Here is a 27,966-nt window from a genome sequence, read left to right as displayed (position 1 = left end):
GTCAGCGAGCAGGGTTAGCAGCCAATCACATTGAAGTATTCTCACAGACAGCAAAACGGGGAGTTAAAAACACTGATCATCTTTCGTCTTAAGTTCAAATCCAATCACTGCAGCAGTGGAATTAAATTGGTTACAAAAATAAATGAAAAACCATGAAACTACCAGATTGCCATGAAAGCCTATTTGGGTCACTAATGTCCTTCACGGAAAGAAATCTGCCATCCTTATCCGGTCTGGCCTCCATGTGGTTGACCCTGAAACGCCCTCTCAAATGACCTAGCAAGACACTCAGCTGTCAAAAAAAGTGGCTCCTGACGGCATTTGGCATGGGCATTAGATGCTCACACTGCCAGCGATGCCACATCATGTGAATCAATAAATAACATGTACAATAAGTTATTAAAATGCTCATGGATGGGTAGGAAAATGTTATCAAAATGGCAAGTGAAATGTGTTGGCCTTTATCTTAAGTGGACTGGAATGCAAACATATGGAAATCATGCTTCATTTTAATAAAGCCTTGATCAGTTCCCATTTAAAATATTGCGTCTAAAGTTACTTACGTGAAAAATAAAGCAGGTAACAAATCCATCTTCCGAAGCGTTTCAACCAGAAGTGGGAAATTAGTATTATTTTTCCCAAATGTCCCTTCAGTTCTCGGCTTCAGCAAAAGCAGTACATCCTCAACCTGCGGAAAATCAGCACTAACGTTACACCACCAATAGTAATGTGGCTTCTCCAACCAGCGAGACCAACCAGCAATTCCAAAAAAGCGGGCCTTGTCTTCCCTGGAGCATTGGAGGCCTGAAGAACCCAAGGCCCATCTACCTTCCGCTATTCCGGTAGTCACATGATGCAATGGGGTTGCCAATGCTGGGCGTTTTCCCAGAGGTTTCGTCGCGTGGAATCAGAGGATAGTTACAGCACAGAAGGAGGGCATGCGGCCTTTCATGTCCATGCTGGCTCTCTGCAAGAACAACTCAGCTCGCCCCACACCCTCATCCTTTCCCTGTAGCCCTGCAATTCTTTTTTCTCTTCAGATAGTTATCCAATTCCCTCTTGAAGGCCTCGATTGAATCTGCCTCCACCACACTCTCAGGTAGTGCATTCCAGGTCCTAAACACTCCCTGCATAAAAATGGCTTTCTCATGTCACCATTGGTTCTTTTGACACTCGCCTTAAATCTGTGTCCTCTGGTTCTCAACCCTTCTTCCCTTTTCTCCCTATCTACTCTGTCCAGATCCTTCATGATTTTGAATACTTCTATCAAATCTTCACTCTCTAAGAACAACCGCAACTTCACAATGCAGTACTAAGGGAGTGCTGCAATGTCAGAAATACCGTCTTTCCAATGAGACATTAAATTGAGGCCTTGACTGCTCTTGTCTTCCACCCCTATGGCCCCAGGTAGCCCTCTAAGCCAAAGGCTTTATGGACAGTGTGGTCCTAGATGAATATACATAAGGGAGCTTTTGAGTGCTTCTGTGCTGGTAAGCTGCATGATTTTAGTAGGCCATTCAGCCCTTCAATCCTACCCTGCCATTCGGCCAAATGATGGCTAATTTGTACCTCTATGCCATTTACTCCATGTCCCATGCCACCCTTAACCAACAAAATTCTAACAATCTCAATTTTGAACACTCTAATTGACCCCAGCATCCACAGTATTTTGAGGTGAGAGTTCAGGTTTCTGCTCTCTTTTGTGTGGGTAAAGTACTTCTTCACATCGCTTCCAATTCACTCCAATTATAAAATTGTTTTCTTACACAATTGTTGACTGGGCCCTCACCCATGTCTGGCCCATCTCACGTGCATCCACCCTCACACCTTCCTCTCCCTCCCAGGACCATGATAGGGTCCCCCTTGTCCTCACTTATCACCCCACCAGCCTCCGCATTCAAAGGATCATCCTCCACCATTTCCACCAACTCCAGCATGATGCCACCACCAAACAGATCTTCCCTTCACCCCCCTGGTGGCATTCCGCATGGATCATTCCCTCTGGGACACCCTGGTCCACCCCTCCATCACCCCCTACTCCTCAACCCCCTCCCATGGCACCTTCCCATGCAACCACAGAAGGTGCAACACCTGCCCCTATACTTTCCCCCTCCTCACTGTCCAAGGGCCTAAACACTCCTTTCAAGTGAAGCAGCACTTCATTTACACTTCCCTCAATTTAGTCTACCGCATTCGCTGCTCCCAATGCGGTCTCCTCTACACTGGAGAGACCAAACGCAGTCTGGGTGACCGCTTTGCAGAACACCTTCAATCTGTCCGCAAGCATGACCCAGACCTCCCTGTCGCTTGCCATTTCAACACTCCACCCTGCTCTTGTGCCCACATGTCTGTCCTTGGCCTACTGCAATGTTCCAACGCAAAGTGGAGGAACAGCACCTCATCTTCCGACTAGGCACTTTACAGCCTTCCAGACTGAATATTGAGTTCAACAACTTCAGATCATGAACTCTTGCCTCCATCCCCACCCCCTTTCCGATCCCCCCTTTTCCAATAATTTATAATTTTTAAAATATATTTTTCTTTTCCCACCTATTTCCATCATTTTTAAATTTATTTCCATCATTTTATCTCCATCTTTTAGCCTATTTCGATCCCTTTCCCCCACCCTCTCTAAGGCCATCTGCCACTTGCTTGGCCTGCTTTCTACCCTTAATGTCCCCATTAGCACATTCCTTACATAATATCACCACCGTCAACACCCCTTTGTCCTTTTGTCTATGACATCTTTGACAATCTCTTCTTTGCCTCCACCTATCACTGGCCCCCTACCCAGCTCTACCTGTCCCCCCTCAACCAACTTATATTTCATCTCATTTCTATATTTCCTTAGTTCTGTTGAAGAGTCATTCGGACTCGAAACGTTAACTGTGTTCCTCTTTGCAGATGCTGTCAGACCTGCTGAGTTTTTCCAGCTATTTTTGTTTTTGTATAAGATTGTTTGCCTTTACTCTACATTCTCCTACTAGAGGAAATTGTTTCTCTGTAGTTACCCAAGAGAATCCCTTCACCAATTAAAACACCTTGATCAGTTCACAATCTAAACAAGACATACAGAAGTTGTTTCATACTTGTGGGAAAGACCAAAACTAGGGCTCATAAGTACAAGATAGGCACTAATCCAATATGGCATTCAGGAGAAACCAGAGAGTGTAATTTGGTATCACAAGGAGTAGCTGATGTGAATAGTATACATACACAAAATGAGAAGCTAAATAAACATATGAGAGAGAAAGGTGGCACAGCAAAGGTTTACTAGATGGGTTCCTGCGATGAAAGGCTGAGTACATTGGGTTTATATTCTGTGCAGCTTAGAAGAATGGGAGCTGATCTCATTGATACCCACAAGGGGCTTGACAGGGTGGACACTGAGAGAATGTTTCCAATGGTCGAGGAATCTAAAACACGGGGGCACAGTCTCAGGATAAGAGGCCGATCATTTAGGACTGAGATGAGGAGAAATTTCTTCACTCAAAAAGTTATGACTCTTTGGAATTATCTGCCCCAGAGGGATTTTGATGCTCCATCGTTGAACGCGTTTAAGGCTGGGATGGACAGGCTTTTGGTCCCTCGGGGAATTAAAGGATATGGGGAGTGGTCAGGATAGTGAAGTTGAAACCCAAGATTACTCATATTGGAAGGTGGAGCAGGTTTGATGGGCTGAATGGTCAACTTCTGCTTCGATTTCTACTGTTCATGTGTTCCTGTTTCCTTATGAATATAAAGGAATTCTAGTATGGTTCAAGGAAGAGAGGTAGGTGGGAAATAAACACAGTTAAGGACCTGTTGTGCTCTACTTCTCTGTAACCCTGTGTATTTTACATTGAGGACACATCTACCTTGTTCGTCTGGCATTAAGGTAAGAAAGCACCTTTTTTAGCACTAACCACTACCATTAACGCTCCCTTTGTCCTTTACTTCATGACACCTTTGGCAATCCTTCCTTTGTCCCCACCTATCGCTGGCCCTCTGTCCAGCCACCTGCCTCTTTAACAGTATAAACTTCACCACGTTTTCACTTCTCTTCAGCTTTGAAGAGGGCTCACATGGACTCAAAATGTTAACTCTGTTTCTCTCTCCACAGATGTTGCTAAGTCTGCTGAGATTTTCCAGCATTGTCTGTTTTTGTTTCAGATTTCCAGCATCTGCTGTATTTTGCTTTTACCTTGTTCTTCAGTCCTGTTTCAACCCATCCTGCAAATTCTCCCTTCAGCTCAGCTTCATATTCTCTCACATCACTCTTCCTGATAATGACTTTATTCTTGAAGGATCTGTGCTCCTCAGGGTGAAGTTCCTGCAGTAAAGCAGTATCATAAGCGATGTATGAGAAAAATATTTACAGCTGCAAACAGGGCCTGCAGTGCCATTAAGTAAGGAGCAGAAAGAGGACTTTGCAATCATGTCAACAATAAGATCTTGCTGGCAAAGTAATGCTGAAATTAATTATTAGGTAATCATTTGGAGCAGGAAACAGCAGATCCAAATTCACCTTGAATCTTGGCATTTAACATGGTTTAAATAAATAAAGGAAGGAGGATAAAATATCGGGCATGATATCAGGGGCAAACTCACCAGACATAGCCTCCTCAAAGAGAACTTAGAGGTTAAACTTAAACTTAGAGACCAGTATCTCAAAAAAGCCAGAATCATGCCCTTATTAAAATACCCCGAGTGTTTTAGTGCAGCTGATGCCATCTTCAGTTCTAGGACTATGAAAAGACTGAAAGACTTTCATTTATATATGTTTCAAAAACCCAGGATGTCCCAAAGCACTTTTACAGGCAATGACTTGCTTTTCAAGCCTCGTCACTGCTATAATATATGAAATGTGGAAACTCTTTAGCACACAGCAAACTTCCACAAACAACAATGTGACCAGATCATCAGCATTTGTGATGTTGATTAAGGGATCAATATTGGCCAGGTCACCGAGGAGAATTCTCCTGCTCTTCTCCGAATGGGGTTTCTCACATCCACCTGACAGACCAGTTAAGGCCTCAATTTAATGTCTCATCGGAAAGACAGCACTTCTGACAGTGCAGGGCTCCCTCCGTACTGCATTGAGAGTGTCAGCCTAGATATTGTGCTGAAGTCTCTGGAGTGCAATGGCAAGCCCATGGCCTCCTGTTAATAAAGCCACTCAAGCTTTATAGTCAGTGATTTTCATGATAATGCAAATCAGGCAGCTCCTCTAATTGGGGTAGTGGGGGGTGGTAGCAGGGGTTGGGGGGGAGGGTGTTTGCGGCTGCAAGGTGGGCGGGATTATTAAGAGGAAACTGACCTCAAAAGACCAGATGGCCTCCTTCAATGTACTAGGTTTTATGTTTTGGACATTCCTGCTGCATTGTATAGATTTACATACCTTTGCCCTGGGCCACTCGGGGAACACCAATGCCATAGTGTCATAGAGTCTGAGACATTCAGGTGGTGAAAGTGCAAGGTCTGATGGGATCCCATAATCCTTAATCTAAAAGACAAAGATGCATCTGGTTTATGATCAGACATGGTAGAATAAGTAATGTCCTTCAGCAATGCCACACATCTTCATGTAGTAGAGAAATGTAAATCCTTCACTGGCACTAATGCCCAGAATGATCGCATTTCACTCTATTTGTTGAAACAGCCCCCTGTTTATATTGTAGTCATGATCAGCCTGAGGCAGATCCTCTGCTCATTTCTCCACACCTCGCACTCCTGTGTTTTCCTCTTCAGTTGCTTGTAAGTGATTTTTAACCTCAGTGAGAAATGGCAATACTCGACAAAGGAGACCTGAGGTGGTTCCTGGGGTATGCCTTGTGTGCTTTAAAGGAAACACAAGACCTCTTCCCGAAGGATCCCCCACCTGTGAACAGCCTCAAACCTTTAGCGCTTCCACCATCACCACAGAAAAATCACTGGTTCCACTGATGTCCATAGCCTTTTAGGCAGGGGAGGTGATGGTGTAGTAGTAACATCATTGGACTGGTGATTTATAGGGCCAGATTAATGCTCTGGAGATATGGTTTCAAATCCCACCATAGCAGCTTGTGGAAATTAAATTCAGTTGAATTAATACATCTGGAATTAAAAGCTAGTCTAATGGTGACCATAATGCCCATGCCCTTTAGGGAAGGAAATCTGCTATCCTTACCTGTTCTAGCCTCTATGTGACTCCAGATCCATAGCAATGTGGTTGACTCTCAACTGACCTCTATCAAACAGCTCCAGAAAAGCTGATAAGGAATGAAACTGGACAGACCACCTGACATGGCAATGGCAAACCAAGCCTTATTGACCCTGAAAAGTCCTCCTTACTAACATCTGGGGGCTTGTGCCACAATTAAGAGAGCTGTCCCTCATACTACTCATGCCTGACGTAGTCATACTCATGGAATCATACCTTACAGACAATGTCCCAGACTCCACCATCACCATCCCTGGGTATGTCCTGTCCCACAAACAAACAGGACAGGCCCAGCAGAGGTGGTGACACAGTGGTAGACAGTCAGGAGAGAGTTGCCCTGGGAGTCCTCAACATTGACTCCAGATCTCATGAAGTCTCATGACATTAAGTCAAACATGGGCAAGGAAACCTCCTGCTGATTACCACCAACCACAACCAACACCCTCAGCTGGTGAATCAGTGCTTCCCCCATGTTGAACATCAATTGGAAGAAGCATTGAGGGTGGAAAGGGCACAGAATGTACTCTGGATGGGGGACTTCAATTCCCATCACCAAGGGTGGCTTTGTAGCACCACCACTGACTGAGCTGGCCATGTCCTATGGGACATAGCTGCTAGACTGAGTCTGCAGCAAGTGGTGAGGGGACCAACGAGAGGGAAAAGCATCATACTTGACCTCATCTTCACCAATCCACCTGTCGCAAGTGCGCCTGTCCATGAAACTATTGGTGGGAATGACCACCACACATGCCTTGTGGGATAGATTTCGAACAGATTTACCAACTCAAAACTGGGCATTATGAGGCTCTGTGGGCCATCGGCAGCAGCAGTATTGTACTCAACCACAACCTGTAACCTCATGACTAGGACCACTCTATCAAAATACCATTAACCAGGTGTTCATCCCTAGTTTAATGATGAGGGTATGCCAGGAGCAGCACCAAGCATACCTAAAAATGAGGTGTCAACCTGGTGAAGCTACAACACAGGACTACTTGCGTACCAAACAGCATAAGCAACAGACAGAGTTCTGAGATCCCAGGACCAACAGATCAGATCTAAGCTCTGCAGTCCTGCCACGTCCAGTCATGAATCGTGGTGGATAATTAAGAAACTAATATGAGGAGGAGACTCACAAATATCTCCAGCCTCCGTGATGGGAGGGCCCAGCATATCAGTGCAAAAGATGAGGCTGAAGCATTTGCAACCATCTTCAGCCAGAAGTCCCAAGTGAATAATTCATCTTGACCTCCTCCAGAGGTCGTCAACATCACAGATGTCAGCCTTCAGCCAATTTGATTCATTCCACATGATATTAAGAAACGGCTGAAGGCACTGGATAATGCAAAGGCCTTTTTGTTTTTATTCATTTTTACGGAATGTGAGCTTCACTGGCTGGGCCAGCATTTATTGCCTATCCCTAATTGCCTTGAGAAGGTGGCACTGAGTTGCCTTCTTGAACAGCTGTAGTCCCTGTGGTGTAGGTACACCCACGGTGCTGGTAGAAAGGGAGTTTCAGGATTTTGACCCAGCGACAGTGAAGGAACAGCAATATATTTCTAAGTCAGGATTGTGAGTGGCTTGGAGGGGAAATTCCAGGTGGTGATGTTCCCATGTGTCTGCTGCCCTTGTCCTTCTAGATGGTAGTGGTCATGGGTTTGGAAGGTGCTGTCCAAGGAGCCTTGGTGAATTCCTGCAGTGCACCTTGTAGATGGTACACACTGCTGCTACTGTGTGTCGGTGGTGGAGGGAGTGAATGTTTGTGGATGTGATGCCAACCAGGTGGGCTGCTTTGCCCTGGACAGTGTTGAGCTTCTTCAGTGTTGTTGAAGCTGCACTCATCCAGGCAAGTGGGGAGTATTCCATCACGCTCCTGACTTTTGCCTTGTAGATGGTGGACAGGCTTTGGGGATTCAGGAGGTGAGTTACTCATCGCACGATTCCTAGCCTCTGACCTGCTCTTGTAGCCACAGTATTTAAATGGCTAGTCCAGCTCAGTTTCTGGTCAATGGTAACCCCGCAGGATGTTGATGGTGATGGATTCAGTGATTGCCATGCCATTTAACATCAAGCAGCAATGGTTCGATTCTCTCTTGTTAGAAATGGTTATTGCCTGACACTGATATTACTTGCCACTTGTCAGCCCAAGCCTGGATATTGTCCAGGTCTTTCTGCATTTGGACATGGGCTGCTTCAGTATCTGAGGAGCCGCGAATGGTGCTGAACATTGTGCAATCATCAGCAAACATCCCCACTTCTGACCTTATGATGGAAGGGAGGTCATTGATGAAGCAGCTGAAGATGGTTGGGCCGAGGACACTACCCTGAGGAACTCCTGCACTGATGTCCTTGCGCTGAGATGACTGACCTCCAACAAGCACAACCATCTTCCTTTGTGCTAGGCATGATTCCTACCACTGGAGAGTTTTCCCCCTGATTCCCATTGACTCCAGTTTCACTGGAGGGCTCTCTAATGCCACACTCGGTCAAATGTGGCCTTGATGTCAAGTGCAGTCACTCTCACCTCATTTGACGTTAATAAACCACTCAGGTTTTTACAACAATCTGACAGCTTCATGGTGTCTTTTACTGACACCAGGGTCTGGATTTTACCAGCCTTCAATGGATGGACTAAGAGGCCAGGGTGCAGGAAGGCAGGGGCTGCAGTGCCCATCACCTTGCTGCCACCAACCCATCTTGCTAGCAGTGGGGAAGGGGCAGACAGCCTTCCTGCCCACAGCCCAATTGAGTCACTTAAGTAGTCAATTAAGGGCCTCAAGCCGCCTCTGCCTGACATATATCCAGTGGCAGGGAGGCCTTTTCACATGGGGAGACTGCCAGGTAAACCCTGGTGGCTTCCAGATGATGGCCTCCTATTCGGGCACAGAGTGGCCACCTTGTGGCAATGGCACCTCCCGCTCTCAATAAACATTCCCCAAACCTAACGGGGCCTGCCTGATTGGTCCTGGAGCCCCCTAGGCCCCACTTATCTAATTGTGAGGGTGCCATCCATCCTTGGTGTCCTCTTCTTTCAGGTGCAGTCCTGGCAGTGGCCACTGCTCCAGTTGGCGCTGCTGAGGCTTCTGAGCTGTCAGCCCTCTGATTGGCCGACAGCTCTTCAGGGTGGGCAGCCGCCCTTAATTAATTGGCTGTCGCTGACAAGGTGTGGTCCCTGGTCCTATTGACCACTGAAGCAGGGCCGCACCTCACTTCCTGGCCTGGCGGAGGGTCCCCTGCTGCCAATATTAAATTCCACCCCGGATATTTTATTTCCAGTTTCCTTTCAAACTAAACTAAAACACTCAAACTGCATCGGTGGGATGGCAATTCCTACCCTGCTAGAATTATTACTTCAGGTCCTTGCATTACCAGTTAGTGTCATAATGCAACACAGCTATTCAGAACTTACATGGTTCACAGTTAAGGCAGCACAGGGGTGATAGGGAATGAACTTGCATTCATTTTTTTCAAAGTGACACACATATTTTTCAAGGTCATTGTATCGTTCCTCATAGGTCACTGCAAAAGACAAAATAGGTAAAGAGACAAGGGCACAACACTTGTGTCATCACAATTTAACACAATAATACCCTTACTGGGGTGAAATTGTGTGTGATTAGCATCGGAACGGAATGATATGTCCGTATGAAATTACCTTGTCTACCGGTTGTGTCGAAAGGTCAGTACCGACTCCACAATTTGGAGATATAATTTAGGCTCTGTCAATTATATTGAATGCACAGCACACAGAGAGGCTCAACCCATCCAGACCAGTTTTTATGCTCCACCCAAGCCTTCTCCCACTCTTATTCGTCTAACCCAATAGCATATCCTTCAATTCCTTTCTCCCTTAGTTACCTAGGTTCCCCTTGACAAAAGTACAGAAGGAAGCCATTTAGATCATTGACCCTGTTTGCCAAGATCATAGCTGACCTGTGGCCCAACTCCAAGTACCTGCGTTTGTCCCCTATCCCTTAGTACCTTTGCTTTACAAAAATCGATCGATCTCAGTTTTAAAATTTACAATTGATCTAGCAGCAACTGCCATTTGTGGAAGAAAGTTCCAAATTTCCAAAGCTCTTTGTGTGTGCAATGTTTCCTAATTTCACTCCTGGAAGGTCTGGCTCTAAATTTTAGACTCTGCCCCCTCCTCCTAGACTCCTAGCCAGTAGAAAATGTACTTCCCGAAAACAAAAAAAGTAGGGAAAATCCCAAGATATTCTGTAAGTATATCCATGGGAAGAGGATAACCAAGGAAAGAGTAGGGCCCATTAGGGACCAAGGGGGCAACCTATGGGTGGAACCAGAGGACATCGCTAGAGTGGTGAATGAATACTTCACATCCATCTTCACCCAAGGGAATGAGGATGAAGGTATCAAACTCAGGGAGAGAGACTGCGAGGTTCTTAAGCAAATTGATATAGGGAGTGACAAGGTATTGGAGGTGTTGGCAGGATTAAAAGTGGACACATCTCCAGGTCCAGATGATTTGTGTCCCAGACTGCTGAGGGAGGCAAGGGAGGAGATCACAGGGGCTCTGACTCAAATTTTTAATTCCTCTCTGGCCACGGGGGAGGTGCCAGAGGACTGGAGAACAGCTAATGTGGTTCCACTATTTAAGAAGGGTTGTAGAGATAAGCCAGGGAACTACAGACCAGTGAGTCTCACGTCAGTGGTAGGGAAAGTATTGGAGAAAATTCTGAAGGAGAGAATCTATCTCCACTTGAAGAGATAAGGTTTGATCAGGGATAGTCAGCATGGCTTTGTCAGGGGGAGGTCATGCCTAATAAATTTGATTGATTTTTTTGAGGAGGTGACCAGGTGTGTAGATGAGGGTAGCGTAGTTGATGTAGTTTATATGGATTTCAGCAAAGCCTTTGACAAACTCCCACATGGGAGACTTATAAAGAAGGCAAATGCACATGGATACAGGGTAATTTGATAAGATGGATTCAAAATTGGCTCAGTTGTAGGAGGCAGAGGGATGCTTTAGGGACTGGAAGCCAGTGTCCAGTGGCATACCACAGAGATCTATGCTCGGTCCCCTATTATTCATCATTATATAAACGACATAGATGACTATGTTGAGGGTAGTTAAGTTTGCAGATGACACAGAGATTGGCCGGGTGGTTAACAGTGAGATTGAGTGTCTTGGGCTACAGGAAGATATAGACGGGATGGTCAAATGGACAGATAAGTGGCAGATGGAATTTAACCCTGAAAAGTGTGAGGTGATACACTTTGGAAGGAGTAATTTGACAAAGAAGTATTCAATGAACAGCATGACACTAGGAAGTTCTGAGGAACAATGGGACAGTGGTGTGTGTGTCCATAGATCTCTGAAGGCAGAGGGGCATGTTAGTGGGGTGGTGAAAAAGGCAAATGGACACTTGCCTTCATCAATCGAGGCATAGATTACAAAAGTAGGGAGATCATGTTGGAGTTGTATAGAACCTTGGTGAGGCCACAGCTGGAGTACTGTGTGTATTTCTGGTCGCCACATGATAGGAAGGATGTGGTTGCACTGGAGAGCGTGCAGAGGAGATTCACCAGGATGTTGTCTGGAATGAAACATTTAAGTTGTGAGGAGAGGTTGGATAGACTTGGGTTGTTTTTGTTGGAGCAGAGAAGACTCAGGGGTGACCTGATGGAGGTGTACAAGATTATGAGGGGCATGGACAGGGTGGATAGGGAGCAGCTGTTCCCTTTAGTTGAAGGGTCAGTCACGAGGGGCCGTAAGTTCAAGGTGAGGGGCAGGAGGTTTAGGGGGGATGTGAGGAGAAACCTTTTTACCCAGAGGGTGGTGACGGTCTGGAAAGCGCTGCCTGGGAGGGTGGTGGAGGCGGGTTGCCTCACATCCTTTAAAAAGTACCTGGATGAGCACTTGGCCCGTCATAACATTCAAGGGCTATGGGCCCAGTGCTGGTAAATGGGATTAGGTAGGTAGGTCAGGTGTTTCTCACGTGTCAGTGCAGACTTGATGGGCTGAAGGGCCTCTTCTGCACTGTGTGATTCTGTGATTCTGTAATGCATTAACTGTTCCCTTTCATATCTTGAAAACTTCAATCAAATTACTCCTTAACCATCTCAATTCCAGGGAATACACCAATCATTTGTGCAATCTCTCTTTGTAATTTAACCCTTGACATCCAGATATTACTTTTGTAGATCTACATTGCACTTCCTCCAAGACCAATATATCCTCCTGAAGCTGTGGTGCCAGAACTGTGCATTGTATTGCAGGTGAGGTCTACCCAGGGCTTTGTACAGCTGCAGCAGAACGTGTAATCTTTTGTATTCTACTCCTCTCAATATAAAGGCGAGAATTCAATTAGCCTTTTTGATCACATTCTGTACCTTTTCTAGTTTCCTCTTAAATTTATCTGTGTTATTGGCCTCGACTATATCTTGAGTAGTGTGTTTCACATTCTTAGCATTCCTTGGTAGAGAAGTTTCTCCTGAATTCCTTATTGGATTTGTTTTATATTTACGGCCTTTAGTTTTGGTTTCCACACAAGTGGATACATTTTCTCTATATCTATCCGATCAAACTCTTCAATTCAGCTAATGACCCGTAAATATGTTGAAGGATGGTCCTATCAGATAGATTGTAAATTAAAAACAGAGAATGCTGGAAAAACTCAGCAGGTCTGGCAGCATCTGTGGAGAGAGAAACGGGGTTAATGTTTTGAGTCAGTATGACCCCTCTTCAGAGATTATGAAGATCCTTTAGCACAATATGAAGAGGAGCACAAAATTCCCCCAGTGTCCTGGCCAACATTCCTCCCTTAACCAACGCCACCAAAGACAGATTAACTGGTGACTCATCTAATTCCTGCTTCTCAAATGGTTCCTACATTTGCCTACGTGACATTCACGATATTTCACAGTGACTAACTGTATGTCAGAGATAGGACAGAGTGCCACATCAATGTAAGTCTTCTGGTCTCGGTTTAAGGGAGCCAGAGGCAGAAACTGCTTTGTTCCAGAACACTTTGGGCTGTATTTTCAAGGAATTGGGAAGACTTTTTAAAACTCATTTTTTCACAGGATGTGAGTGTCGCTGGCTAGGCCAGCATTTATTGTCCATCCCTAACTGCCCTTGAGAAAGTGGTGGTACACCGCCTTCTTGAACTGCTACAGTCCATGTGGTGTAGGAACACCAACAGTGCTGGAAATAAATAGCTGGGAAATAAACAGTGCTTAAACCGGGGCTCATACAGGTTCTGCTTGTAGCTGCAACTAGTTAATTAGATAATTGGCTTAATCAGGTTTTCAGAGACTAGGTTCAGAGAGTATAAAAGTAGGCTATCTTGTAGTGCTGACTTTGTCTGCCCTGGAGTGCTGTTTTTGGTTGCAGACTCAGTTGGAGTTTGGTGAGTGAGGGAGTTCAATGGGAAGGGAGGAGGTGCTTCTTTCTTTTTCTACCTTTCCTTAGAAAGAAGAGCGGTGGCCTTGGTAAGTAGGAACTGGTGGGTAAATTAGAAAAATGTAATATTTTAAAAGTTACTGTACTTGGATTTAACTGAGAAGTGCCAGGAATAAGGGAATTTTAGGGCCAATATAATAAAGTATTATAAAATAATCCAAAGTAGAATAAAGTTAATGTAAGGGAAGTAGAGTTAAGACATGGCAGGGCAGCTCAGTCGAGTGGAATGCATGGCCTGTAATATGAGTGAAGTCATGGACGCTACCGGTGTCCTAGATGACCAGGTGTGCAGGAACTGCTGTCAGCCGCAGAAACTTGAGCTCTAGGTTTCAGTGCTTGAGCAGCAGCTGGCGTCACTATGGTGCATCCGCGAAGCTGAGAGCTACGTGCATAGCATGTTCAGAGAGATGGTCACAATGCAGTTTAAGGGGCTGGAGACAGAGAGGGAATCGATGACCAATAGGCAGCCCAAGAGAAATAGGCAGTTAGTGCGGGAGTCGCCTGGGGTCCCACTCACAATTCGGTTTTCCATTTTGGAAGCTGGTGAGGGTGTTGGTTCCTCAGGAGTGCAGTCAGAGCCAAGTTTGTGGCACGACAAGCGGCTCAGCTGTAGAGGAGGAAAGGAGGAAGAGCAATAGTGATAGGGGATCCATTGGTTAGGAGAACAGATGGGCATTTCTGTGGCCGTAGGCATGACTCTAGAATGGCATGTTGCCTCCCTGATGCCAAGGTCAAGGATGTCAGAGTGGGTACAGGGCATTCTTCTGTGGGAGGATGAACAGCCAGAGGTCGTGGTTCACATTAGTCCCAATGACTGAGGTAGGAAGAGGGATGTGGTCCTGCAATCAGAATTTAGGGAGCTAGGTGGAAAATTAGTAAGAAGGACCTCAAATGTAGTAATCTCCAGATTACTCCCAGTACCATGTGCCAGTGAGTACAGAAGTAGGAGGATAAGGCAGATGAATGCGTAGCTGGAAAGATGGTGCACGAGGGAGGGCTTTAGATTCCTGGGACACTGGGACTAGCTCTGAGGGAGGTGGCATCTGTATGGGTTGCACCTGAACAGAACTGGGACTGAGTTGCTTGTGTTTTGCTAGTGCTGTTGGGAGGGCTTTAAACTAACTCGGCAGTGGTGTAGGAACGAAGAGAAAATATTAGAGAGGCATACCAGAGAGCATAAAAAAACTGGGAGGGACTGATAGCACTAGTATAGAGAATAGTAATTTAATAGGTAAAGTCAGGGCAAGGGAGAAAGTAACAAAATCTAAATCAGGGTTACTATGTATGTATGTGAATGCATGGAGTATAGTAAGTAAGATTGGGGAGTTACAGGTGCAGATTGCCATGTGGATATATGATGTTGTGGTGATAACAGAGACCTGACTCAAAGAAGGGCAAAACTGGATGTTAAATATTCCTGAGTACAAGATGTTCAGAAGAGATAGGAAAGGAGGAGGGGTGGCGGTATTGGTTAAGGGGAGTATTGCAGTGCTGGAAAAAAAGGATGTCCCAGAGAGTTCAAGGACAGAATCAATTTGGCTAGAGCGAAGGAACAAAAAGGGTGCAATTACATTGCTCGGTGTAGCCTTTAGACCACGGAATAGTGAGAAGGACTGTCACGAAGAGATATTAATGTCTATAATGTTATTGGAAATTATTTTAAAATGGAATTGTAGTATGGTGTATGTGTGTGTACGTGCATGGATGCATGTTAATTGGATTAAAGCCAGCCAGTCTGGATTCTTTGATGTATAGTAGTTTTGAGATGTTAATTAGATAAACAGTAAGGAGGATAGAAGGTAAAGTGTAAATTTGCAACTGTTGAATAAAGCATTCAAGAGTGAGAGTAAAAGCTTACACCTAGCTGGGAGACACCAAGCAATGTGTTTATATCACTGATAAAATTAGTGGGATTAAAATGTTATTGTTAGAAGATGTAACGTTAAAAGCTTAGATACCATGGAAAATTTACATTCAAATGGAAAGCTAGGTATAAACAGAAAGCCAGCATGATTTCTAAAGGGGAAATAGTGTTTAACTAACTTGCTGGAGTTTTTTGAAGAGGTAACAGGAAAGGTCAATGAGGGTAATGCTGTTGATGTGGTGTACATGGACTTTTAAAAGGCATTTAACACAGTGACCCACAACAGACTTGTGAGATAAGTTATTGCTCCTGGAATAAAAGGGACAGAAGCAACATGGATACAAAATTGGCTGAAAAATAGCAAGTAGAGTAATGGTCAATGAATATTTTTTGGGCTGGAGGAAGGTTTGTAGTGGAGTTCCCCAGGGGTTGGTATTGAGACCCTCGCTTTTCATTAATGATCTATATCTTTGTGTGCAGGAGACAATTTCAAAGCTTGCAAATGATACGATGCATTTTGATAGGAAGAATATGGAGAGACAATATAAAATAAGGGGTGAAATTGTGAATGGGGTGCAGGAGCAAAAAGGTGGGTGTATATGTGTATAGATCATTGAAGGTGGCAGGACAGGTTGAGAGCAGTTAATAAAGCATATAGTATCTCTATTAATAGGGGCATAGAGCACAAGAGCAGGGAGGTTATGCTGAATTTATATAAGACACTCATTAGACCTCAGCTGGAATTTTGTGTACAGTTCTGGGAGCCACATTATAGGAAGGATGTGAACACATTGGAGAGAGTGCAGAAGAGGTTTACAAGAATGGTTCCAGGGATGAGAAACTTCAGCTATTAAGATAGATTGGAGACTTTGGGACTGTTCTCCTTGGAGAGAAGAAGGCTAAGAGCAGATTTGATAGAGATGCTCAATATCATGAGAGGGGTGAACAGAGTAGATAGGGAGATGCTGTTCCCGCTTGTAAAAGGATCAAGAATGAGAGGGCACAGATTTAAAGTGATTTGCAAAAGAAGGAAATGTGGTGTGAGAAAAAACTTTTTCACGCAATGAGTGGTTTGGGTCTGGAATGCACTGCCTGGAAGTGTGATGGAGGCAGGTTCAATCAAGGCATTCAAGAGGGCATTAGATGATTATTTGAATAGAAACAATGCGCAGGGGTACAGGGAAAAGGCAGGGCAATGGCACTAGGTCATAATGCACATTTGGAGAGCTAGTGCAGACACAATGGGCCAAATGGCCTCCTTCTGTGCCATAAAGATTCTGTGAAATGGAATCCCAACCCCAGGCAGTACGGGAAATGGTTACCTGGTAGTGATTTTCTGCGAATTAGCCAATTAGTGGCCATAAGGCACGATGGGCTGAATGGCCTACTTCTGTGCCGTAAAAATTCTGTGATTCTGTGAAACAGCACATCCAGTAGTGCAGCTCTCCCTCAGTATGGCACTGGAGTGTCAGCCTTGACTTTTGTGCTTAAGACCTGGATTGGGACTTGAACTCACCGCCTTCTAATTTATAGGCAAAAGTGCAACCAACTGAGCCACAGAAATCCAATCAGGATTGAACTCCATGGACCTTTAAAAATGGTGGGCAGGACACGGAAGTGGAAGTTCATCCCCATTTCTGACCGATCCAATTTTTGCTGGTTGGGGAAAGGGGGTGGGGCATAATTCCGGTATGATGAAAAGTCAGGCTCAGCAGTACCACTTGAGCTCAGCACTAAGTTCAAACAGACCCCATTTTGGCTGCTGCAAGGGGCTCAACCCACAACGTGGGCATCACGAATTTATGGAGTTGAAGTAAGTGTGCTTGAAGGGGCGAATAGGTCTGTTTAACTGTCATAATCTGAAGTTTGTTAAATTCACTGCTATTTAGGCTGTAAAAAAATACCTGGTTGCAGCTATCAATGAGATTTTTTAAGAAAAGCTCTGCTGTGCTCTACTGCTTTCTTGACAGGCCAGGTGGTATATTTTCTGTTTAAGCAGTTTCAATGGCTATTTGTTGACATTTCCTTAAGGGCTCTTATGAATGCTTGGTTGACTTTAAAAAGCTACAGTTATCTCAGCAGGGGTTCTGAGTTCACAGTTTGCTGGACAGGTTAAAGTGTCTATTTTAGGATTAGTTGCCCTTGATGTGGTGTATGAGCAGAAGTGTGTCTCTTTTTATAAAAGATTAGCCACTTGAACTTTAAAAGCTTTGAATGGGTTTTCATGAATGCATTTTTTTTATATCAAATTTGCATGATGAAGGCTGTTTGAGATTTTTAGGATTTTATTTCATTTAATCTCCACATGGTTCCTGAAGGTCAGACATGGTGGATACTGGATGAGTTGGCATGGAGAATATAAGGAGCTATGGGGTTATTTCATTCTTTCATGGGATGTGGGTATTGCTGGCAAGGCAGTATTTATTGCCCACCCCTAATTGCCCTTGAACTGAGTGGCTTGCCATTTCAGAGGGTGGTTAACCACATTACTGTAGCTCAGGAGTTAAAAGTAAGGAGGGCAGATTTCCTTCCCTAAAGGGTATTCATGATTCAGATGTTTTTGTTACAACAATTGGTGATAGTTTCATGGTCACTATTTACTGAGACTAGTTTTCAATTCCAGCTTTTTATGAATTAATTGAATTTAAATGCCACCAGCTGCCATGGTGGGATTTGAACCTATGTCCTCACAGCATTAGCCTGGGCCTCTGGATTACTAGCCCAGTGACATTGCCACTATGTCACCATCTCTCCTCTGGTTGTGGCGGGAGGGAGGTGGGCATAAGTTGACATGAGTTAGCCTGGAGTATATAAAGGGCCTTGGGGGCTGAGTGCTGAGGAGTAAGGTTGGGGGGCCTAAATGTTTTAACACAACCGGGATGAAGGCCCAGAGAACCAAGTCGGGCCTTCTAACCTGCCTGCCTCGACACTGGGCACCACCATGGCTGCCTATACTCTGCCTCCATGGCTGGCAGAACTTGCCTTCCCGGAGCGAGGATCGTAACATTCGGGGGGGGGGGGGGGGGGGGGGGGGGGTGGTTTGGGGGGGTTCTTTATCCAAGCCTGGTCTGGCAGATCGGGAAATTGCCTGACTTGAGCTATCCACCTCAGCGTTGACGACAATCCAGGCCTAAGTCACAACGTAACAGGCCATCCTTACTCTCACACTGATCTCGGGCAGTGCAATTTTTACCATGTATGTTTCTAAATATGTTCGCCACAATGGCGGACAGTAAGAATGGGAAGCAGATGGGCACATGCGGAAAAGTTTTGCTGAAGAACACAACTCTTTTTTTTTATTTAGCATGATCTCGTTATCGGTATCAGTACCTAGTCTCACTTTGAAGGCCTGGCTGCCTTTGCAAGGTTTAGTCTGTTGTCTTCCTTTGCTTTTCTGGATTTTTTTTGTTGAAGAAGGTTCCTCTGAACTGTTTTCCACTCTCTCCCAATAGGTCTTCACTGATTGTAGCCATCTATCAACAATTTGACACAGTTAGAGATTTTTATTAAAAGGTTCATGAAATTGCTCTCATTCCATAGAATAAATAGCACAATGACAGGCCATTCAGCCCAACTGCTGTATTTGAGCATTTATGCCCCACACAAACCTCTCCTACCCAATGTCATCCAATCCTATCAGCGTAACCTTTCTCCCTTATGTCTTTATCTAGCTTCTCCTTAAATACATCTATGCTGTTTACCGCATCTACTCCTTGTGGCAGCGAGTTCTACATTATAACAACTGTCTGATAAAGAAGTCTCTCGTGAATTCTTTGTTGGATTTGTTAATGACTATCTTACAATCATGGCCCCAAGTTTTGGTTTCACCCACAAGTGGAAACATCTTCTCTGCATTTACTGTACCAAAGGCCTTAGCCTGAATTTCCTCTTGCAGGAAAATCTTGACTGTTTCAATATAAAAGGGTCACCCATCTAGGACAGAGCTGAGGAAAAAAGATTTTTTCTAAGCACCTCCAATAGGACCCACCTCTGCTTTCTCTTTTCTAGAGAAAAGAGCTCAAGCCTCTTCAGTCTTTCCTGCTAGTTGTAACCCCTTCAATCTGGTATCAGTCTTGTGAATCACAGAATGGTCACAGCACAGAAGGAGGCCATTCAACCCATCCTGTCCGTGCCAGCTCTCTGCAAGAGCAATTCAGCTAGTCCCACTGCGCCCCTGCCTTTTCCCCATAGGCCTTTTCCTTTTCAGATAATGATCCAACCCCCTTTTGAAAGCCTCAATTGACTCTGCCACCACCATACTCACAGGCAGTGTATTCCTGCTCCTAACCACTCACTGCATGAAAAAGATTTTCTTCAAGTTGCTGTTGCTTCTTTTGTCAATTACTGTAAATTTTTGTGCCTTCTGGTTCTCGATCTTTCCACCAACAGGAAACGTTCTTTTTTTTTTAATTCTTTCATGGGATGTGGGCTTCGCTGGCTAGGCCAGCATTTATTGCCCAATCCTAATTGCCCTTGAGAAGTTGATGGTGAGCTGCCTTCTCGAACCGCTGCAGTCCACGTGGTGTAGCTACACCCACAGTGCTGTTAGGGAGGGAGTTCCAGGATTTTGACCCAGCGACAGTGAAGGAACCATGATATATTTCCAAGTCAGGATGGTGAGTGGCTCGGAGGGGAACTTCCAGGTGGTGGTGTTCCCATGTGTCTGCTGCCCTTGCCCTTCTAGATGGTAGTGGTCGTGGATTTGGAAGGTGTTGTCTAAGGGGCCTTGGTGAGTTCCTGCAGCGCATCTTGTAGATGGTACACACTGCTGCTACTGTGCATTGGTAGTGGATGGAGTGAATGTTTAAGGTGGAGTATAGAGTGCCAATCAAGCGGGCTGCTTTGTCTTGATGGTGTTGACCTTTTTGAGTGTTGTTGGAGCTGCACCCATCCAGGTAAGTGGAGAGTATTCCATCACACTCCTGACTTGTGCCTTGTAGATGGTGGACAGGCTCTGGGGAGTCAGGAGGTGAGATACATGCTGCAGAATTCTCAGCCTCTGAACTGCTTTTGTAGTCACAGTATTTATATGGCTAGTCCAGTTCAGCTTCAAGTCAATGGTAACCCCCAGGATTTTGATAGTGGGGATTCAATGATGGTCATGTCATTCAATTATTTTTACCTACCTACTCTATTCAGGCCCCTCATGATTTTGAATACTTCTATCAAACCTCCTATCACCTTTTCCTTCTGCCTCACTGTCTCTTAACCCTCAGCAGTGTGCCTTTGAGCAGAGAAGGTTAAGGGAAGATTTAATCATGATATTCAAAATTATGGTGAAGTTGAGATCGTTTCCACTGACAGGTGGGTTGACCACTAAAGGACACAGATTGAAGATAATTGGCAAAATACTGCATCATGCAATGATTCAGCAATTTGTCCATTATTCCGGTGATGAGTCGCAGAAAGAGCTATTCAGTCAGTTCCACTCCCCATAGCCTAGCAAATGTTTGTTTTCTCTAATTCCTTTTTGAAAGCTTTGAATCTTCTTCCACCACCCTTTTGGGCACTGAATTCCAGGTCATAACTATTCGCCCTTCTTCTTGAATACTGAACAAAATAACGAAATATGTCCAGCTGCTTATGTGAGAGCTGAATCTGTGTAGAAATTAAATATGACATGAAATGGTGCAATTAGTTATAGGAGATAATGGAATTGTGAAATAGGTTTCATGCCAACTTACTGAGTCAGGTCTTCTGGATTGCTGATAGTCGCTGATAATGCGAGGAAAGGGCAGCGGATTAGTGCCAAGAGATGCTCCCAGACCTCTGCACCAATTTCTCCGCCCAAACAGTGAATCTGTAACACAAAGATAACTGTTCATGCTTTCACGTCACACTGCTCACTTAGCCAATGATGAGGAAATGAAAAGAGTGGTTAAAGATAATTTTGGGTAACAATATTAAGGGATACGCAACCAAGGGTTTTTTTATTAATTTATTCACTCAAGGCATGTAAGTGCTGCTGGCTGGGCCACCAGTTGCTGCCCTTCCCTAATTGCCCTTGAGAAGGTGGTGTTGAGCTGCCTTCTTGAACCGCTGCAGTCCATGTGGTGTAGGTACACCCACAGTGCTTAAAGAAGGCGTTCCAGGATTTTGACCCAGTGACAGTGAAGGGACGGTGATATATTTCCAAGTCAGGATGGTGAGTGACTTGGAGGGGAACTTGCAGATAGTGGGGTTCCCATGTGTCTGCTGCTCTTGTCCTTGTAGATGATAGAGGTCATGGATTTGGAAGGTGCTGTGGAAGGAACCTTGGTGAGTTGCTGCAGCGGATCTTGTAAATGGTACACACACTGCTGCTGCTACTGTGCATCGGTGGTGGAGGGATTGAGTGTTGAAGATGGTAGATGGAATGCCAATCAAGCAGGCTGCTTTGTCCTGGATGGTGTCAAGCCTCTTGATTGTTGTTGAAGCTGCACTCATCGAAAGTATTGCTTTTATGGGTAGATGGGGTTAAGATAGATATCAGCCATGTTGTGTTTGAATTATGGAATAGCTTTGATGGGCTCAATGGCCTAATGCTTTTTCTATGCTCCTATTCCCCTTATTGTACAAGTGGAAGACTGTCTATTTGATTACTGATATGGTTTGCCAATTCATTCACCCTTCCAAAATGTTATTTTATGGTTCTCATTTCCAGAATGATAGACAGGGAATGAAACTGACTTTAAGGCCCATGTGCTGACCAGTCTCAGTTGTGCACAATACACTCAGCCATGTCAAACATTCCGTCTTGATGATTTTCACCAGTTTTTTCAGTTATTGGAAACTTTTCACCGTTCCTTCACTGTCGCTGGGTCAAAATCCTGGAACTCCCTCCCTAACAGCGCTGTGGATGTACCTACACTACATGGACTGCAGTGGTTCAAGAAGGCAGCTCACCATCACCTTCTCAAGGGCAATTAGGGATGGGCAATTAATGCTGGCCTTGTCAGTGGTGCCCATATCCCATGAACAAATATATTTTAAAAAATTCCCACTGATGAAGAGACTTTCTGAGGTTAGAGTTGCTCTGATGTCAATCGCCCTCTGGTACTTTGGTCCCAGTGGTCAGTCTTCATGTGAGAGCTTGCGCAATGATTATTGGGAGGCTTCTCTGACCAGCGCACTCACACAGCAATGAGCCTGAACTTGTCCTCATCTAAAGAACACAGATAAGATCATTGGCAATAGAACTGGGTGGTGGGTAGTAGGCGGGAGATGAGGAGAATTTGTGGTGATCTGGAATTCATTGCCTGAAAGGATATCAAAACAGATTCAACAGTGACATTCGAAAGGGAATTGCATTAATACATGAAAAGGAAAATTTTTTGCTGGGCTAGTCAATAAGACCTGGCCAGTGGGACAAACACATTGAGGGGCTCTCATAGACCAGGTAAGTTTTCTCATTTACTGCGCTGGGTGGGCAGACTCTGGTGATCAGTGGGGTGAGCCCTCCAGCAGCACTGCCCAAGGCCACAGTCTTGCTGCCAGTGTGGGTGGGGGGGAGGAAGTCCCTCCAAGTGCAATGGAGCAGCCAGAAAGGAGCCCCCACCCCCACCACCTCCAGGAACCTGCTGGGAGGCCACCATCATTTACCTGCCGGCCTCCCCATTTTGCACTGTCCCCCTCCTGACCACAATAAAATGCAGGTGGGCGAAGGAAGTGGCCTTTAATTGGCCACTTAATTGGTTTAGTTGGCCTCCCACCTCAGTAAAACCCAGCCCTCAGCTTCTTACCTCATCGAAAATAACATATTGAATCCTGTTTGCCCATTCCTGTAGATGAGGAGACAGTAGGAGAATTTCTAAACAAGCTGGGACTGTGACAAGGACCTGTAGATAAAGGACATATTATCATCGCATGCAGAATCGCCATTGTTTATCAGTAATCTATCACCCTGCATAAACTTGTGCTCTTTCAAAACTCTGCTGTCCATATCCCAACGTGGAGCAAGTCCCGTTCATCCATCACTCCTTTCCCATGATCTACCATGGCTCCTGGTCCCTGAAAACCTCCATTTTCAAATTCTGAAGGTCATGCTCAAGAGCCTAGCCATCCCTCCCCATTTCTGTAATCTCCTCTAGTGCTCCAAACATCCAAAGACTGTGCATTCCTCCACCCCTCACTACTTGTGCATTATCCAGTTCCTCTGTCCAACTATTGGCAGCTGTATCAGCTATTAAATCTTTTATAATGGACTCTAGAATTTTTCGCACTACTGACATCAGGCTGACTGGACTATTAATTCCCTGTTTTCTCTCTACCTCACTTTTTAAATAGTGGGGTTACATTAGCTACCCTCCAATCTGTAGGAACTGTTCCAGAGTCTATAAAATCTCAGAAGATGACCACTAATGCATCCACTATTTCTACGGCCACTTCCTTAAATACTCTGGGGTGTAGATTATCAGGCCCTGGGGAGTTATCAGCCTTCAATCCCATCAATTTCCCCAACACTATTTCCTTACTAATACTGATTTCTTTCAGTTCCCTCCCCCTCACTAAACCCTGTGTTCCCCAACATTTCTGGTATGCTATTTATGTCCTCCTTTGTGAAGACAGAACCAAAGTATGTATTTAGTTGGTCAGCAGTTTCTTTGTTCCCCATTATAAATTCCCCTGTTTCTGACTGTAAGGGACCTACATTTGTCTTCACCAATCTTTTTCTCTTCACATACCTATAGAAACTTTTACAGTCAGTTTTTATGTTCCCTGCAAGCTTACTCTCGTACTCTATTTTCCCCTTCTTAATCAATCCCTTGGTCCTCCTTTGCTGAATTCTAAACTGCTCCCAATCCTCAGGTCTGTTGCTTTTTCTGGTCAAGTTGTATAACTCTTCCTTGGATCTAATATTATGTCTAATTTCCCTTGCAAGCCATGGTTTGGCCACCTTTCCTGTTTTATTTTTGCGCCAGACAGGAATAAACAATTGTTCCAGTTCACCCATGCGCTCTTTGAATGTTTGCCATTGCCTATCCACCATCATCCCTTTAAGTAACATTTCCCAATCCATCATAGCCAACTCGTGTCTCATACCATCGTAGTTTTCTTTAAGATTCAGGACCCTCTTCTCAGAGTCAACTACGTCACTCTCCACCTTGCTGAAGAATTCTACCATAATTCTATCATTTCTCCAGCTGAGTAAGCCCGCCTACTGTTTAATGGACCATCTCTTGTATTCTGACTCTATTAAACAAACATGAGTAATCTTCTGAACCACCATTTTCTTTTAGGTGTTTTTGTCATCTCTAAAGCCATTTTAGTTACCTTACCTTCACAACAACAATCTTCCCAGAATGAAACATTACCTTAAAATGTCAACATGAACCATGAACTTGATTTTCTGGCCAGACACTTGAAGATGAGGAACTTACGGGGTTACGGATAAAAAGCGGGATGTGGGTCTAAGCACAACTGTTCTTTCTAAGAGCCAGCAGAGTCACAATGGGCCAAATGGGCTCATTTTGTGCATAACGATTTCACAGCTCTAAGATGCTCCTTAAAATCTACCTCTTTGATCATCCACGGTAATATATCCTCCTTTTGCTCATTAACAAACTCTGTCTGATTATGCTGATGTGAAGCATCTTGCAATATTTTAATATGTTGAAGGTGTTATATAAATACAAATTGCTGTTATTATTATTAACAATTTGTTGTTAATATTGTATTTCGCTGTGGTTTCACTTGGTGTAACAACCAGACTTACAGTGAATCATCCTCACTAACTTGTCTTTTGCTTGCTGTTAATATTGAAATAGGAAAAATTAATTTCATGAGTGTTGTAGCCTAATGGTAATTGTACAGGATAACCCAGGGCCTGTAATTTACGTTTAAATCAGATAAAATTATCAAGCTGCCAGATCATAGTACAAACCCAGTGGAAAGTAACCCATATCTAATCGAGGTCTGCCCATGACTCCAGTCCCACACTATATGGTTGAACTCATAACACCATCAGGATAATAAGGATGGGCAGCATGTCCCAAATCCAAGAAACAAACATTTTCATAAGAATTCAGAACATACTAATCATGACTTTTCCACTTTCTTGGAATTGTAAGCACCTGACTGGCTGTTGTATCATGTAACAGAACCAGGAATATATACCTGACAATCATGAACATGGTCCCTGTAGTCTCTTGTGAAGGATCCACACACCACCATTCCATTGGGCAATGTCTTGGTAAACCTTCCGTAGACGGTTGCCACCACCTGATTGACAAGGGCCTAACAGACGGAGCAAATGATGTAAGTGTACTGAAGGCCAGTGATTCCACTGTGTGTTATTTCAATGGAGCTGTTAACACACTCTCTTTTAATCCTGTCTAGAAATAACAGAGGGATTCTCTCTCACTCACTCAATCACTCACTCACTCACGCACACACTAGGGGTAGATCGATTGACGATGGTTTAATATCAATGATAATGAATTGATAACCCATTTTGAGAACAGAAGAACAAAATACATACGATACAGGCAGGAGTAGACCATACAGTTCCCTCAAACTTGCTCTGCGAGCCAATAAGCTATGGCTGATCTCCCCGTCCATTTTACATTGTATCATTTCCATTGAAATTAAAGGGGAGGTAAGAAATCATTTTTTTTTTTACAGAGGATGATTGCTGTGTGGAAATCTCTCCCACAAACCATTGTTGAAGCTACATCCCAAAGCGCTCTTGAATGAGTATCAGATTATCTCTATTATGTCATTTTTCAAGAGACTATAGTTCACTTTAGCTTGCTCTGCTTTCATGCCCTCATAATCACCCCTATATAAGTTTAAAATACTAGTCTTCGATGCACTCTTCTCTCCCTCAAACTGAATGTAAAATTCAATCATATTATAATCACTGCTACCGAGGGCTACTTTTACTATGAGCCTATCAATTAATCTTATCTCGTTGCTCAATACTAGGTCCCTAGTTGGCTCCAGAATGTGCTGTTCTAAGAAACTGTCCCGAAAACATTCTGAGCACCTCATCGACACTACCTTTGCCCAAATAATTTTTGCAATTTATATATAGAATAAAATCCCTCACGATTATCGCTGTACCTTTCTGATAACCTCCCATTATCTCTTCCTTTATATTCTGTCCTACTGAGTGCTCCTCATTGTCTCTATTATGTTATTTTTCGAGAGACTATCTAATACTCATTCAAGAGCACTTCAGGATTTAGCTTCAACAATGGTTTTAATGCTCCAAAATTCCCTGGATTCAGGGAAAGTTCAATTAGATTGGAAAATAGCAAATGTAATTCCTTTATTCAAAAGAGAGGGAGACAAAGTAGGAAACGACAGGCCAGTTAGCTTAACATCGGTCATAGGGAAAATGTTAGAAGCTATTATTAAAGATGTTAGAACAGGGCACTTAGATAAATTCAAGATAATCAGGCAAAGCCAACGTGGTTTGTCAAAGGGAAATCGTGTTTGACCAATTTATTGAAGTTCTTTGAAAGAGTCACATGTGCTGTGGATAAAGGGGAACTGAAGGATGTATTGTACTTAGATTTCCATAAGGCATTTGATAAAGTGCCACATCAAAGGCTTTTGTGGAAAATAAAAGTTCATGGTGTAGGGGCTAACATATTGGCATGGGTAGGAGATTGGCTTGCTAACAGGGAACAGAGCTGGCATAAATGGGTCTTTTTCTGGTTGTCAGGGTGTAACAAGTGGTGTATCACAGAGACCAGTGCTGGAGCCTCAACTTTTAAAAATGTATATAAGTGACTTGGACAAAGGGACCGAAGATATGATTGCTAAATTTGCTGATGGCACAAAGATTGGTAGGAAAGTAAACTGTGAAGAGGACATAAGGAGGCTACAAAGTTAACTGAATGGGTAAAGATATGACAAATTGATTATAATGTAAGCAAATGTGAAATGGTCCATTTTGGCAGGAAGAATAAAAAAAGAAGCTTATTATCTAAATGGTAAGAAATTGCAGAGCTCTAAGATTCAGAGGGATCTGGATGTCCTAGTGCATGAATCACAAAAGGCTATTATGCAGATACAGCAGGTAATTAGGAAAGCAAATAGAATTGATTACAAAAGTAGGGAGGGTATGCTTCAGTTATACAGGGCAATGGTGAGACCCACATCTGGAGGATGGTCTCCAGATGTGGTCTCCTTCTTTAAGGAAAGATGTATGTACTATAGAAGCAGTTCAGAGAAGGTTTACTAGACTAATACCAGGAATGGGTGGGTTGTCTTATGAGGAAAGGTTGGGCTTGTATCCGCTGGAGTTTAGAAGACTAAGAGGCAACTTGATTGAAACATGTAAGATCCTGAGCAGCCTTGACAGGGTGGATGTGGAGAGGATGTTTCCTCTTGTGGGAAAATCTAGAACTATGGGGGTCAGTGTTTAAAAATAATGGGTGGCTCAATAAAGATAGAGATGAGGAGAAATTTTTTTCTCTGAGGGTCGTGAGTCATGGACCTCTCTTCCTCAAAAGGCAGTGGAAGCAGAGTGTCTGAATATTTTTAAGGCAGAACCAGATAGAT

At 44.1% G+C, this 27,966-nt stretch overlaps 1 protein-coding gene across 2 annotated transcripts in view; it reads right to left on the bottom strand.

The window, feature by feature from the left end:
• Positions 1-27,966, bottom strand: part of LOC121277497 (probable ATP-dependent RNA helicase DDX60) — a 257,982-nt gene that overhangs the window by 41,347 nt on the left and 188,669 nt on the right. For both annotated transcript variants that reach the window (XM_041187050.1, XM_041187051.1), the window contains exons 17-24: positions 25,570-25,689; positions 23,196-23,291; positions 21,159-21,274; positions 18,805-18,947; positions 9,591-9,700; positions 5,381-5,485; positions 4,184-4,312; positions 564-688 (exon numbers count right to left, since the gene is read on the bottom strand). In XM_041187050.1, the coding sequence (XP_041042984.1) occupies positions 564-688; positions 4,184-4,312; positions 5,381-5,485; positions 9,591-9,700; positions 18,805-18,947; positions 21,159-21,274; positions 23,196-23,291; positions 25,570-25,689 (944 nt within the window). The remainder of the gene's footprint in view (positions 1-563; positions 689-4,183; positions 4,313-5,380; positions 5,486-9,590; positions 9,701-18,804; positions 18,948-21,158; positions 21,275-23,195; positions 23,292-25,569; positions 25,690-27,966) is intronic.

The sequence above is a fragment of the Carcharodon carcharias genome, chromosome 4 (genome assembly GCF_017639515.1).
Source record: "Carcharodon carcharias isolate sCarCar2 chromosome 4, sCarCar2.pri, whole genome shotgun sequence".
NCBI lineage: Eukaryota > Metazoa > Chordata > Chondrichthyes > Lamniformes > Lamnidae > Carcharodon > Carcharodon carcharias.
The sequence above is the reverse complement of the archived record's forward strand: the minus strand, read 5'-3'. Positions and strand labels throughout refer to the sequence as shown.